Consider the following 14,214-nt stretch of genomic DNA (forward strand, 5'->3'; position numbering starts at 1 on the left):
TTTTGCGTCGCTCTGAAGATTGTTCCAGCACCCGTTCGGCCAAGCCAGAGCTTTCAAGTTCGCGTCTCGGAAGCAACTTCTCAAAGCTAATGCTACTCTTGAGACAAGGCAGAGTATATGTCATAGCCAAACCTCGAGAGTGCGACACAATCCATATTACTCAGTCCAGCGCAGATGAACTCAGAAACTTTCGCACCGCATATGTCGTGTTGAAGGCTGCTATTTTAGAGGTTCGAGGGGTGGGGTGTGCGTTCATTGTTGAGTACTGAAAGCGCACAGATTCATGGACGCCTGCAATGCTGTCATAGTCTAGAATTTCGAAAATTTCCTTTCGATAGATCAAAGCGGGTATGGATGACGATGAAGAATGTTGATGAAGTTGGTGTTGTTTACGTTTTTGGTCACTCCACGAGCAGGTTGCTAATATGCACGCTGACATCAGGGTCGCGGGACCTCGGCCGGCCACGCGATGCACATGCTCACCCCACAATCGAAAGACTTTCATCTAACCACGATCAGCACACAACTAACCCCACATGGCCTACTTCCATCGTCCCTGCGTGCGATTGGATGTCGGCCGCTGCCGTTTCACCAGCCGAGCCCTTTCTGACCGGCAGGGCAGGCGAAGCCGCAATACATGCGCGGCCGGAAACCCACTGGAGATGACCACCCAACGCCCTGGTACGTCAGTGGTCTCTTGGTCTGGGGTTGCGACGCGAGAATGTGTCGGACCAACCGGCCCAGTCCACTTGTGTCACGGAACCCGGTGATGTCAAGTGCTGTGATTCGTGGCATGATGTATGGGTTGGGTGGAGAGACAGGAGTGCACAGGAGTGCACAGCCCACTCGTGACCTGCGTTTCCCCGCACGAGGCTATTGTATATACAGTCTGCATACGCCGCGCTTGGTATGTCTCACCGGACAGCGGAACACCATACACGTTGCAAGCCATCAATCAAACATCGCACTACCGAAGTCAAACCGCGGCCGATACTCTCACACACCTTGGCTACCAAGTGCCACACATTTCAAACACCACACACCACTACACCACCATACATACGGCGATAAGATATAAGTCGAACAAGTCAACCGCCTAGAGGAAGACCATCATCACCATACCTGGCATTCACATTCATCTTCGCCACTACTACACAACAATCAACATGTCTTTCCTCCTCCGCACTTCTACTCTTGTCCGCCAGAGGCTTTTCACCACCTCAACACGTGCTCGTGGCGCCATCTCCATGGAAGATGTTGCTGCAGCACAGATGACATCCACCCCTGGTGCCAGTGTCGTCCCAAGGCTCGGAAAGGTAGCAAAATGGTGAGTTTCGCCCTGCTCCTAATATTATCTATCACTGACAAGAATTAGGTACCTGCCTACTATGGCCGCTGTAGCTGCTGGTACGATCTACCTGTCAAAGACCGCATCATCACAGCCTCGACGACCCCTTACGCTCGGTGATGCTAATGCCAACATAGGCTTTGGCGTGACCAATGCACTTAATGAGGCCAACCGCAAGGTTCACTCTGCACTTGAACTCACCCAGGAACAAAAGAACCAGATGCTCATGGACTCTTACGGCGAGCGCTCAAGTTTGGAAGACATGGAGAGGGCCATTGCTGGAATGGAGGCTAAGATGACTGCCAAGAAGGACAGGAGAAGGATTCTCGAAGAGGCCTACGGCGACAAGGCCAGCCTTGAGGACCTCCAGAGGGCCATGGAGCTCTACGAGGTGCAGTGAGTGAAGCAAGAGGAAGTGCTCCATAAGAAGAGCAGAGTACCAGCTTCGCGCCTTAGAGCGCATGCAGATTGAGAAGAAGAGGAGGAATATCCCGCACGCAGAACGCTGCGGTGTCGCACCGTCAGGCCACGAGCAGACACAGACTCCAACCCAAAGTGTCACTGCTACGTGTATCTCGAGAAGTGACATTGAGGAAACATGTTTCGCATTTAGCGTTTCTAGCATTTAGCAACAGACCCAACATTGGGCTACGACTTGTGTACTATACCAACATCATCAGATTCAATATCAATCTACTATGTCAAACAAGAACTGCTTTTCTCTTCCGGCCGGTGATAGTGGTGTTCGCTGTTCGGTGCATCTGCTCGCTCGAGATCGCCCGACTGTCCGAGTTCTCCCGGCGGCCGCGCTTCACTGCAACACAATGTCCGTGCTTGGACCCTCCACAACCCGACGTCAAGATACGATTTCCGTTGTAGAGTAGGGCCGAAAGGTTGTGTGAAGCTTATCGTGACTACCTCTGGTTGCACCCGCGGGACGCTACGTAGGTAACTCTGGAGATGTACATTCTTCGCCAGAAAAGCAAGTCCTCCACCTACCCTCTTATATGTCCTCTTTATTTGAGTGAACTCAAGGTGCAGATGAAACCAGATAGAACCAACTGTCAGCAAGCTTTGCTGCTGGCACATGAACTGCTGTATCGTCGTGACAAACAATTGCTATGAAGTGTTTACGCGTACACACCTCTATAAGTATTACAAAGTCTCCTTGTCCACTTTAGCCATCATCGTCAAGCAACACTATTACCGGGATACTCCCTCTACGGTAAGAATGCCTACTGTACAAGTTCTCATTCTCATTGTTGACAAACCTTACAATTCGGATACGGTCGGCCTATCGCTTGACGCTAATGCTATTGAAGACCAATCTACTACAGACAGGCCCACTGTCGAAATACTCAATGCATGGACCCTCGATTACTTCTACAAGGGAGAAGGGAAAGAAAAATTCGAAGGCGGGTATAGATGGAGGTGGTGCGATTCCGCCTCCTGCAAGATCCAAGCAAACACAAATGAGTTGAAGGCTGAAGACGGCCTCGTGTTCGACCTCGCATCATACGATGTGCAGCGACCATTCATGCAGCGACCATCCATACACATACTTGATTGGATTGATAGCAGTAATATTGGTAATGTGGAAGCGAAGGATTGTCTATGGCAAAGGATAGATGGAACGATCAGTTCGTTTGATAAGGATTTCGAGGCGTTCAACAATGATCCAGTCAATAATGACCTAGAACAAGGTAGGTTTAGGCTGGAATTGCTCGGTGCTAAAGACTTCGACGAGACGACTAGTAGCAGATTTGCCATGGTAAGAAAATCTCAGTCACTCGGTGCGACCGGAACTGCAAGCGTTTCTAGTTGGACACAACGATACTGGTGGGAGATCAAGGAGATACAGGTAGACAGGTCTGTGGGGTCATCGAAACTGAAATCGTGCTATCCACCTGTTCTGCTCAAAGAATTGGGCATGGCAGAAAGGCCAGATGCGAACGATGATGACCTGGAAGGCCAGGCTGATGATGAGATTTAGTGTATCTGTAGCTACTAAGCTGCATTTTTTGACGAGCTTCAATAAGTATAGAACATCATGATCCACAATTTCCAGCGCATTTCCAATATTGTCGACATACTTAGGTAGGCAGTGGTTGCCAACGATGCCATAGTATACAATCACGGATAGGCCTGAGGAGGCCACGCGTTTCGCTAAGCGGCCAAAATCAGTTCTGGAACGCCAAATGGCAATGAATGAACTGTCATCGATGCGGTCGTAGTGCCGTTATAGAGTGTAGAGAGCATGATGCGCAGCTGCCCTTGTGTGTATCAGTCTTGTCGGTCGAGCCCAATCTGGCTAGCGGCAAGAACTTGAGTGACCAGCGCAGCAAGATAATGTCCAATAGCTCATCGTCATGTTCATTCCGACTGCGAATACTCGAATTATTCCCGCAAGGCTTCACTATCAGATTAGGAGCACCACATGCTTCTGGAAGCAGGATACAGATCGGTTATACACAGGGTATTGTAATATACCCCGGGTCATGTGTTTCGACTACCGGACAGGGCATGAAGGCTACCAGCCAATCACCACGTCTTCGCGCCACTCATCTCATCTAAACACCAATATGTTTCTCATGAATTAATTGTGACTAGTCCAGCGTTTCAACATCCAGGTTCGGCAGTGGGTTCAGCGCCAACCACTCTTTTACCCGGCGGGAACAATATGCTTGACCATCGCGTGCGCAAGGCGGCAGCCAAAATGAAGTACCACACGGTAGATGATGGGGGTGCATTAGTACTGTAATATAGAGAAACCTGGGTACGTGACGAGTGCATCAAGCCGTTGATAACCGTATATATAGAGGCAGTCTGAGTACCTTGGATAGTACTCATCAGGACAACCATCGCATTCTCTTCACAATAGCAAAGTCCGACAGTCGTCAACATGAAGTCCGTCCTCATCGCCCTCCTCGCTGCCGCCAGCACGGCGAGCGCCCACTACACCTTTCCCGAGCTCACTGTCAAAGGGACAAAGACTGGTCAATGGAGTTATGTCCGCAAGACAGCCAACTATCAGTCCAACGGCCCTACAACAGATGTAACAGCCAACGCCATCCGTTGCTACGAACTCTCCCCCGGAACTGGCTCAAAAACTTACACTGTCAACGCCGGAGACTCTGTCGGCTTCACAGCCGTGTCCAGCATCTCGCACCCAGGACCCCTGCAATTCTACCTTGCGAAAGTGCCAGATGGCAAGACGGCTGCTAACTGGGATGGAAGTGGTGACGTGTGGTTCAAAATCTACAGTCAGGGTGCTGATTTCTCTGGTGGTCAGATGAACTGGCCTTCGAGTGGTAAGTTGTCCCCCCTTCTTCCTATCGTCTCGATTACCTCCAGGATATCCCGCTAATACGTTCTGCATTTAGGCAAACAAGAAGTCTCAGTGCCCCTACCCAAGTCCCTTCCTTCGGGCGAATACCTTATGCGCGTCGAGCACATCGCGCTACACTCCGCTTCTGCAGTTGGCGGCGCACAGTTCTACATTTCGTGCGCGCAGTTGAAGGTTGAGAACGGTGGCAGTGGAACACCAGGACCCAAGGTTGCTTTCCCAGGAGCTTACAAGGCGGATGACAAGGGTATCCAAATCAACATTTACTACCCTGTTCCCACGAGCTACACACCTCCTGGACCGGCTGTGTGGAGTGGATAGATTGATGGGGTTACCTTCGTTGTAAATGTTTCAGAACGAGAATTTGAGTTATGCATGTTGAATGAACAGTTGAGATCTTTATAACTTACGTCAAAGCGTTGAGTTTCTGTTATTCTTCTTATATATTCTTATACATTCTTTGGTTCGTCGTGACGCATTTCCGCCATTTCTTCATGAATCTTACTTCGTGCTTGAACTGGCGTGCGAACCTCCGTGCTTCCTCCGGCTCGAGCTCTTTTTCTCCTTCTTGTCGCTCTTTTCACTCTTCTCGGCCTTCGCAGGCTTTTCGGGCTTCTCAGGCTTCTCGACCGGCTCGGGAGCAGCGACTTCCTCCCTAACTTCTCGGACCTCCTCGCTCTTGGTACCAACTCGTCTTACAGCCCGGACGACATCATCCGCACGTTCGATGGCGACTTCGTGACCTACGCCGTCCAGCACCTTAACCCTGACATTGTCCTCGCCGAGTACTGCCCTTGCGTCCTCAGTGATTTCGTCGGCATTGATGATGGGGTCTGTCTCGCCGAGAATAAGCCAGACTTCCTTTAGCGGACCGGCACGGTTCTCGATGTTCTCACGAATGACGCTCCAGCGGTCGTGCTGGTTGTAGATGGGCGCGTGGCGGATAGTCGATATGAAGGCGGGCACGAAACCCTTGTGATTTTGAATCTGCCAATCCACGACCGAAGAAACGGTGGAATGTGGGTTGCCTGGCAAAAGCATCTGGTTGCTGCTCACATACGTCTTGTCTCCCTCACTCGCCGTCGTGGTGGTCTCGGCGTTCTCTACGGCCTCAGGATCGCTCTCTACGACCTTTGCTCCTGTCCATAGCCTACTTGCAACAAACTTGCGTACCATCCACTCTGGCATCCACGAGCTGCGGTATAGCATGCTGCTGGAAATGGAGAAGTGCGACTTGCGGATAAGACCACTAGGAGCTACAAGTACAAGGCCGCGGACTAGCGAAGGGAAGTACGACGTAAAGTCTGCGGCGATGGCACCGCCGAGGGAGTATCCAACTATGGTAAAGGTTGACCAATGGATGGGCGATGATTGGAGGGCAAGCAAAATCTGGGTGGTGAAGAGGCTGGAGTCATAGTCGGTTGTGTCTGGTGACGGGCCGTCAGAGTAACCGCGACCGAAGAGGTCTGTGAGCGTTGTTAGTATTTTATTTTTTGGAATAGCATAACCCCGTAAAGACGGGTTTCTGGAACAGCATGGACGATGCACGTGGTTCACCGTTAGGTAGGGCTGCCGGGCCCCTTGCCGAAACGGGTAAAGTAACAAGGACCATGACACGGTTTTACGCCCGGTTCAACGTGGGGTATGCAGATGTGACGATCATGGAAACCGTGAAGAAAAAGCATATACCAAACGTCCAATCCGAGGATGTTGTGCGTTTCAAGGCCTTGAAACAACCAAAGGAGAGGTGTTGTGGCAAAAACTAGAAGTGACAGCAAGGAGGACCCACCAAAAAGCATGACACGTCGTCCCCTGCCAACCAACTTGTGTGCCAAGTCAGTCAGAGCAATTGAAGGTGTCGAGATCCCGTGAATGAGTAAAACTTTTTCTCCGTCTCTTGGGCCGAATTCATAGACGCGGATAGTTCCCCATGGTGAGTCGACATCCCGGGCTCCTGGCAACGCAGCTGGATGGTAGGGAAGATCTGCAGCATCCTCAGGAGACAAGTCCGGAAGCAGCGAATCTCTGGGAGATGGGATAGGAGGACGCCTGGCAGACTTTGAAGAGCGCGTCAAAGCGTAGAGGAGGGATACTCCACCAACGGAGGCGGCACCTATGATGGCATAGCGTTGGACCTTGGGAAGACGCTCGAAGCGAGACAGGTGGGTGGCGGAGATGTTTGAGATCTTCTGAATGGCAACCTCGGCAGCCTTGGGTTGAGGCTTCTCGCTGGCGAATAAGGAAAACATGGCGATACAGGAATAGATGTAGAGTGTAGGACCCTGAGGCGGTGACAAAATAAGCTGATCGCCATGGCGCGCTAAGGTTGGGTCCGATCGTCGCTTCCGCTGGATGCGCCACATGGAACAGGCCCATTGTTGGCATACCGTATTTCTTTTACCAGCTCGGCTCGGATGCCTTGTCCTGCCGTGCATACGGCCGCAGTACTAGACGTTGTGGCATGCAGACTACACGAACCTTATCGCAACGTAAATAATGCTCCGCGTACCAAGGCCGACGTGTAATTGGCGCTGATCTCGAGGCGGCTAGCGGACCTGCTGTGGAGAGGGCCAAGTCTGAGAGCGCGTCAGCTCCATTCTCACAGCCACAAGCTGAGCACGGCGGCGCTGCATAGTCGGCCCAGTACCACTTCCAGACATCCTTCACCCACGGCGTTGCTGACCCCAGGGATACACAACCGTCTTCTGACAAACCCACTGTCCTTTATATTCCTGCTGACTCTGCATTGACCTTCACTTCTCCTTTCCGCCCTTGGCATTTCCCCCCGGAGGGTCGCATGCTTGGTGCCGTCTTTGCGGACCCCCGAAAACATTCACGTCTGCCCCCTTCGCATAGCACAAACAGTACAGCACTAGAGCGAACGACGACAATTGTCTCCAGGAGAGCCTGCGAATAACGAGCTTCGCGACTGGCTGGGTCCTGTAGCGCATCATGGACGACTGGACGTCGAAACAGCTCCCTGAGCGCCTTCCCTTCTCCAAGAAGCGCCTTCCCAAGAAGGTCATCTTCTCGTGTGTACAACTGCCCGTATAGAACAAGTGGTGGAGACTAACGAGCACAGATATATCGGCGACTACCTCATCATAGTGCAAGGCCGCCCCTTCCGAGCACACAATCTCCTTCCCAGCTCAACTAACAAGGCTATAGTGTTCTTATGTTGACCTTCTCCATTGTCGACAAGATCCCGCCCTTTCACCAACACTTCGCCCTCGAAAACTACACTCTCCACTACCCTTTCGCCGAACATGAGCGCGTGCCCGTACCCTGGCTATGCGTCTACGTCGTCCTGGCTCCCGCTATCATCATCGCAATATACACAATGGTCATCGACGGCCTCTTCTCCCACCAGACGACCATGCCCGCGCGCGGGCCTGGTATCAAGCGCCTCTCAGGAAGATACAGGTTCAAGGACCGCTTGTGGGAGCTCAACTGTGGCATACTGGGCCTTGGCTTGAGCATTGGCGCTGCTTTCACCATCACAGGCGCCTTGAAGAATGCCATTGGCAAGCCGCGACCGGATCTCATCAGCCGCTGCATTGTAGACGAATCCAAGATCGCCCCAGGCAAATACGTACTCCAGACCATCGACATCTGCACGCAGACCGACAACTACATTCTACAGGATGGCTTCAAGAGCTTTCCCTCTGGCCACAGCAGTGGTATGTGACACCTTCTCCTGCCCAAGAAGACTACTAATGAATTTCAGTCTCCTTCGCTGGTCTCTTCTACCTTTCCATCTACCTCGCCGGAAAGCTGCATGTTCTAGATGCAAAGGGCGAGGTCTGGAGGACTTTCTTCGTCATGGTTCCTGCCCTCGGCGCTGCTCTGATCACAGGCACACGTATCATGGATGCCCGTCATCACCCATTCGACGTCCTGTCTGGCGCTCTACTCGGCATACTTGTAGCCTGGGGCTCCTACCGCCAATATTTCCCTCCCGTCTCCGAGACGTGGCGCAAAGGACGCGCATATCCCATCCGAGCCTGGGGCAAGGCATCACGCGCACCGCCACAACCCACAATAATGATCGACGAGGACGTGCAACCGCTGCAGCGCATGGACAAGCCAGTGGATGTGGAGCGCGGAGAAGCGTCTGGCTATTCCTCTACGACTGCTGTGCCCGAAGGTAGCGGCGAACCGACAGGCAACGTCTTCCGCCAACAAATTCATAACTCGCAACGCAGACGCCAGGAATCAGGATCGCAGTATGGCGTAGATCGAAGCGACACATTAGCATCGAGCAACTACCGAACTGGCACAATGGGATCTACCATGACCTCGAAAGTGCACACGTACCAGAACCAGTTGCCAGCCACAAATCCCTTTGCAGCGGATGTCGCGCGCCAACGTCGAATGGACACTTACGACTATTCGTCTTCGGAAGACGACGACAACTACGAGTTGCAATCGAGAGGCGCTGGTGTTTACAATCCAGTAAATGGGAGGTTGACGGATACGGGATACCACCCACCAGCGGGTATCTCGCCCGCACCTACACCTCCACCTCCAGTCAATACCGTCCTCCAAAACCAGCAGACTATGATGTCACCAACGGGGGATCTGGCTGATAGGAGGGAGGTCCCGCCAATGCCTCCACCACACGCTGTAGGTACTACACCTCAGCAGATATGAACTGAGAAGGAAAACGCCGTTTTGTGATATCAATGTTGAAAATGTTCTTCCCCAAAAGCATGCAACTGAGCATAGATTAGCATGTTTGTGTATTGAATATACGTGTAATCATCAACCAAGCACAGTCATGGAGTCGCAAGTCAAATGTGTATTAAAACAACTAAAAATCCAAGAACGGCCAACAGCCCGGGGAAATAGAGATTGGTCTATCCCCTGCGTCTTGTGCTAGGACTCTTGCCCGCCTTTTCCGCATACGATGGTGCAGATCCGCTCGAGACGGCACGCGCGGTTTCCTTCTTGTCCGCTGCGATAGGCTCCTCTAGTTTCTTTGATTCCGTCTTCTTGGACGCCGGCGCATTCCAATAGTACACGACCTGGAGGAAGAGAATGGCGTTGAGGGCGAAACCAGCAATGAAGCCGTAGAGGATAAGCGGATCGTCGACTTCCTGGAGGGTGGTGAAGATACGGGAGAGGGAACCGAGGAGGTAGTTGACGACCTGAAAGGACCACGTTAGCAAACTACCCCTTTCTTCATCGCACGGGATAGCAATGTCAAGAACTTACAGCAAAAGCGCTCAACTGGCCCGTCGAACCCTCACTCCACACGGTCAGAATCTGCGGCACCTTGCTTGCCACACCAAGTACACCAGCTGTAGCCTGCAACAGACTCAACTTCTCCGTGTCAATCCACTGGTCGTTGAACAAGGCCGCACCCGCAACAGCTAGACCTCCAACCCACCCAGCAACACCAACACCCCGTCCACTGTACTTGAGCACCAAACTCGCAATAGCAATATTCTGCACGAGAATCAAGGCCGTCTCGCCATACGTGCTAAATGGAAACCCGTGGCGCACATTGTACGCCAGCGAAATGAGGTACGAGCTCGATTCGAGGAGGTATGAGAGGAAGGAAAGACCTTCGGCCGACTGGCTATTGAGCAACTTGAGCAGCTGTGGAATTTTGACGATGGAGGAGGCGCCGATGATGCCAATACCGAGGCCTTTGGAAATAGCCAGCTTGACGCATTCGGTTGCGGTTAGGTCGACGTTGTAGACGAGGGTTTTGTAGCATGAGGGGCCGAGGAGGGAGATGCCCACGTCGGCGATGGGCTGGGGGAGGTTGTGGGTGATGGGTTGGATGGCGGATTTGAGAGCGTCCATGGTGGGCGATGCGCGTGGGGTTCGATCGCTCTGTGGTGTGGTGTAGGAGGACAGTTTGCGAATACGAAAGATGAGGGTCCAAACTTTTGGCGCCTAGGGCCCGCTGACGCAGGGCTTGGCATACGTACAGGGGTTCTTGTCTCGCTGTCTGGGTGGGCATACATAGAGTTTCACTTTTCCTTTGATGCCGAGTTTGGTACATCACATCATACATTACTACTGCCATTACAAACATTACGATACCCATCCAACCTGGCCAAAACCTGGAACTGCGAGAAGAATGGTATGGTATACTACAAAACAGTCCGTCGCGCAAAAATGTTCGAAGACAAGGTAGATCTTAGAAGATCAAGCAACGGACGAGGGACAAAGTTTAAAAGGACAGCGTAAACTTAGAAGACGTACTGGAAGCATGTTAGCATAATTTCACTCAGGACGGAAATGACTGGACTTACCGGAATGAACAAATAAGGCACCTGCCTCTCGTACTCTTTCCATGCTTCACCATACTTCTCCCTGCACTTTTCAATATCTCTCAGCGCCCTGTGAATAATCATACCCGCGAAGAACACGGAGTAGAACCAAGGGAACGGGCTCTTGAACCCAGTGATGAGGCCCCAACTGACGGCGAAGAAGAGATCACATGTGTAATGAATCTTACGCGCTTTGCCGTACCAACCGTCAGCCAGAATCTTGTTTCCATGGGATGTCTGGATTGTCTTTGGATTGGCGATGCGTCCATATTTGAAGTAGGGGAAGGTAGTACGCTCATCGACAACACCACGTTCTTCTTGACGGAACTGGTTCTTTTGCGAGTTGGTCGTATCCCAGATGTAGTAGACGTAGAGGTAGGTGACGGTAAGGAGGGCGGTAAACCAGGTTGGCATGCCGTATTCCGAAGGATGGTGGTTAGCGATGTACAGGGTGCAGTGGCAGTACGAGAGAGGTACACCAGCCATGTTCCAGAAGATGAGCATGAAACCGAGCTTCTCGTAATACATGTCCCAGGTCGTGATGATGAGGTGCTCGCCCTTTGCGCAGGCGCCGGCGTACAGGTAGTGTGCGAAGAGCAGGAAGATGGCTTCGAGAGATACGTAGCCATATTGCTCGTACTGCTTCAAGCAAGTACCGAGGGAAAGGAAGAAGAGGATGAACCATGGGATGCGGACCTCGAGGAACATCTTGAAATCCAGAATACCGAAAAGTCTAGGGTTGAGCTCCGAGCCAAGGAAGAAGTCAACGATGAGGTTGTCGGTCATTCGGACAGTAGCACCGCGGACGCGGGCTGAGACGTATGCGATAGTAGAGCAAAGGAAGCCTGAAAGAATGGCTACGCTCATGATGTGACCAAACTCGTCAATCAGAGTGTAAAGCTTAAAGACGCCAGTGAAATGAAGAGTCAACATGATGGCAATGCTAGAGTAGAAAGACCACATAGCCGAGCAGTAGTAGTCCAGCTGCTTTCCACCAAGGTGGGGAAGTGCCTTGCCCTTGCGGTAGACACCCGGCATAAACATGTAGAAGGCCATCTGCGTGAGTCCGAAGAACCAGTAAATCTGCCACGCTTTGTTGTTCGGGAAGGCTTCCGTCTTTACAAGATACCACATGTGTCCGAAAAAGTCTCCGTAGCTCTGGCCCTCGGTCGGCGTAGGGAATTTACCGTCGTAGAAGGTGGCTCCAATCCACATGTAGTACATGAGGGCTGGGAAGCAGACCATCATGCTGCCCATACCAATGGCGCCGCCGAACTCATGCAGGCCAGATTTGTCCTTTGGAGAGAAGAACTTTTCCGCCTCCATCTTGTAGTCGAGCTCGACGATCTCCCTTTCGCTCTTTGCGTGTCCGTTTGCCTTGCCATTGCTGTGTCCATTCGCGTAGCCGTTGGTGTGTCCGTTTCCGTTTGCATGTCCATTTCCGTTGGCGTGTCCATTGCTCTTCTCCTCGGCCTCTTTCTTCACATCGCTCTCGTTGGACTTGAACGGCTTCAGGAAGTTCGCTGGCTCAGGCGTCGACTCGTATCCATCGGATGCAAGAGACTTGCGTTGCGATTTCCTGCGTCCAGGGGTCTCGACGAAGCCAGGGCGATCGGGCTTTCTGGGTTATGCATGTCAGCAACTAATGCACGGATTTGCACAGCACGCGTATGCAACCTGGAATCCACTCACTGAGGCGTCTTTCCGGCCTGCGACCGCGTCACTCGCATCGACATGGTGGCTGTAGTTGCGGTTGTGGCGATGCGCGGTGAAAGGGGTTCAGACTCGAAAAAATTAAGGCGGGACGGTAAGAGGATGCAGTAAGAAAGCTGGCGCTAGAAGAAGTTACAAATGCCGTCACAGCACGACCATGAAGACTAAGCACAAAGCGCACACGACCAATGGCACAGAATGCGGAGGTGAAGTCCTTGTGTTTGTTGACAAGAGATACAAATTTGGGAGTTGCTCGAGGCTAGGGGGACTGCGCACCAATCGGAGTCTGCTGACTCCGTGTCCGTGACATCAACATGGGGCGCTACTGTAATCGCGGTGTAATTTTACAGCGTATACACCGTATACCACGGTAAATCTTCGTCTACATTTAGGCTACGGTCGAATCCCTCAAATCTAAAAGCAAACATGACTGCTGCACGTATGCTAGCTTCTTCTCGGAAATCCCATATTCTTACAGTGAAAGCGCAATATCTCCGACGCCGTTTTTCCCTACCTATCCAAAACTACGGACGCCAATGAGAACAGGACCTCGCATGGGCTGCATTGCTTGTTCGCAAGACCTTCTTGTAATCACAAAGGCAGATCCAACAGAATTCGTAACCACATTTTGTACCTATAATCGTCAGCGAAAGACTTGCGTTGAAAGAGGTAAAACCCACATGTCATATGGTCGCACCCATCGTTTTTCTGAATATTCCAATCGCATCCAGGGCCAGGGCACTTCCTGGTAAGCTCCTTGATCTTTTTGAGACTCGCCTCTTCTTGCGCCTTCTGTTCTCGTTGCTTACGGCTGGAGATTCGGGAGTCAAAGTCAGCGCACGGCTCGCCTTCGTGCCATGTGTTCTCGTGGACAACACAGGTTTTGCTCCCACATCCCGAACAAGTAAAGATGTTACCTGCGACGCCAGTAGTATGGATCTGACCAGAATTACAGCTGGAGGCCGGACACCATCGAAAATCGGCTGTCCTTGTCAGCGTTCACCTCCCTAGTCTATCGAAGTGTATGGCATCATAACTTACGGTCTTCGTTGATGAGAGCCCGGGCTTTGAATGTGTCGTACTTTTCAAAGGTCTCAGAGCTCGCGTATAGCCGAATGTCGTGATACGATAAGACAACATTGCAATCGCTTCCCGGACATTTAGCTTCACGCCAAGTACTGCCTTGAAGCTGTGTAGTTATCCAATCCGCGTAACAGCCTGCGCACGTCTCGGGTCGATGTTCGCAGTCGGTAAGTGAGGGTAGGTCGCCAATGGCAATGCTATTGTCGCAGACAACACAGTCACGACGCCGTAAATGCGTCCCCTCTTCTGTGTTGAAGTCCATATTGGTGTAATTTCGTGTGCAGACATGAGTAATAGCCTGCCGTAGAGTCTCCAATCGTACGATCTCAGGAGACTCGGCTAGAGCTGCTGGTGATCCAGATTTCTCTGCGAGCTGGGCTGGAGTTAGACGCATCTTCTCTTGTAGAAGCTGAGCAAGCCGGTGGTCTTCCTCTTCC

At 51.9% G+C, this 14,214-nt stretch overlaps 7 protein-coding genes across 7 annotated transcripts; 4 read left to right on the forward strand and 3 right to left on the reverse strand.

Moving 5' to 3' along the window:
- Nucleotides 1–1,166: 1,166 nt before the first annotated feature.
- On the forward strand, nucleotides 1,167–1,748 carry J4E82_005651 (uncharacterized protein; the record flags this gene model as incomplete). Its single annotated transcript, XM_051731912.1, has 3 exons — nucleotides 1,167–1,327; nucleotides 1,376–1,407; nucleotides 1,486–1,748. The coding sequence occupies 3 exons, from the start codon at nucleotides 1,167–1,169 to the stop codon at nucleotides 1,746–1,748; spliced, it is 456 nt and encodes a 151-aa protein (XP_051588402.1).
- Nucleotides 1,749–2,579: 831 nt separating this feature from the next.
- On the forward strand, nucleotides 2,580–3,341 carry J4E82_005652 (uncharacterized protein; the record flags this gene model as incomplete). Its single annotated transcript, XM_051731913.1, has 1 exon — nucleotides 2,580–3,341. The coding sequence occupies one exon, from the start codon at nucleotides 2,580–2,582 to the stop codon at nucleotides 3,339–3,341; it is 762 nt and encodes a 253-aa protein (XP_051588403.1).
- Nucleotides 3,342–4,250: 909 nt separating this feature from the next.
- Nucleotides 4,251–5,015, forward strand: J4E82_005653 (uncharacterized protein; the record flags this gene model as incomplete). The annotated part of the gene is made up of 2 exons (XM_051731914.1): nucleotides 4,251–4,659; nucleotides 4,732–5,015. 2 exons carry the CDS (start codon nucleotides 4,251–4,253, stop codon nucleotides 5,013–5,015), a joined length of 693 nt encoding a protein of 230 aa, XP_051588404.1.
- Nucleotides 5,016–5,195: 180 nt separating this feature from the next.
- J4E82_005654 (uncharacterized protein) lies at nucleotides 5,196–7,057 on the reverse strand (the record flags this gene model as incomplete). The annotated part of the gene is made up of 2 exons (XM_051731915.1): nucleotides 5,196–6,160; nucleotides 6,484–7,057. 2 exons carry the CDS (start codon nucleotides 7,055–7,057, stop codon nucleotides 5,196–5,198), a joined length of 1,539 nt encoding a protein of 512 aa, XP_051588405.1.
- Nucleotides 7,058–7,646: 589 nt separating this feature from the next.
- Nucleotides 7,647–9,347, forward strand: J4E82_005655 (uncharacterized protein; the record flags this gene model as incomplete). Its single annotated transcript, XM_051731916.1, has 4 exons — nucleotides 7,647–7,726; nucleotides 7,777–7,803; nucleotides 7,863–8,374; nucleotides 8,422–9,347. 4 exons carry the CDS (start codon nucleotides 7,647–7,649, stop codon nucleotides 9,345–9,347), a joined length of 1,545 nt encoding a protein of 514 aa, XP_051588406.1.
- A 206-nt stretch (nucleotides 9,348–9,553) lies between these two features.
- J4E82_005656 (uncharacterized protein) lies at nucleotides 9,554–10,508 on the reverse strand (the record flags this gene model as incomplete). Its single annotated transcript, XM_051731917.1, has 2 exons — nucleotides 9,554–9,844; nucleotides 9,912–10,508. 2 exons carry the CDS (start codon nucleotides 10,506–10,508, stop codon nucleotides 9,554–9,556), a joined length of 888 nt encoding a protein of 295 aa, XP_051588407.1.
- A 392-nt stretch (nucleotides 10,509–10,900) lies between these two features.
- J4E82_005657 (uncharacterized protein) lies at nucleotides 10,901–12,717 on the reverse strand (the record flags this gene model as incomplete). Its single annotated transcript, XM_051731918.1, has 3 exons — nucleotides 10,901–10,912; nucleotides 10,964–12,602; nucleotides 12,674–12,717. 3 exons carry the CDS (start codon nucleotides 12,715–12,717, stop codon nucleotides 10,901–10,903), a joined length of 1,695 nt encoding a protein of 564 aa, XP_051588408.1.
- Nucleotides 12,718–14,214: the final 1,497 nt, after the last annotated feature.

This window comes from Alternaria postmessia (assembly GCF_024291825.1).
Source record: "Alternaria postmessia strain BMP 2775 chromosome Unknown scaffold_30, whole genome shotgun sequence".
In the NCBI taxonomy this organism is placed as follows: Eukaryota; Fungi; Ascomycota; class Dothideomycetes; order Pleosporales; family Pleosporaceae; genus Alternaria; species Alternaria postmessia.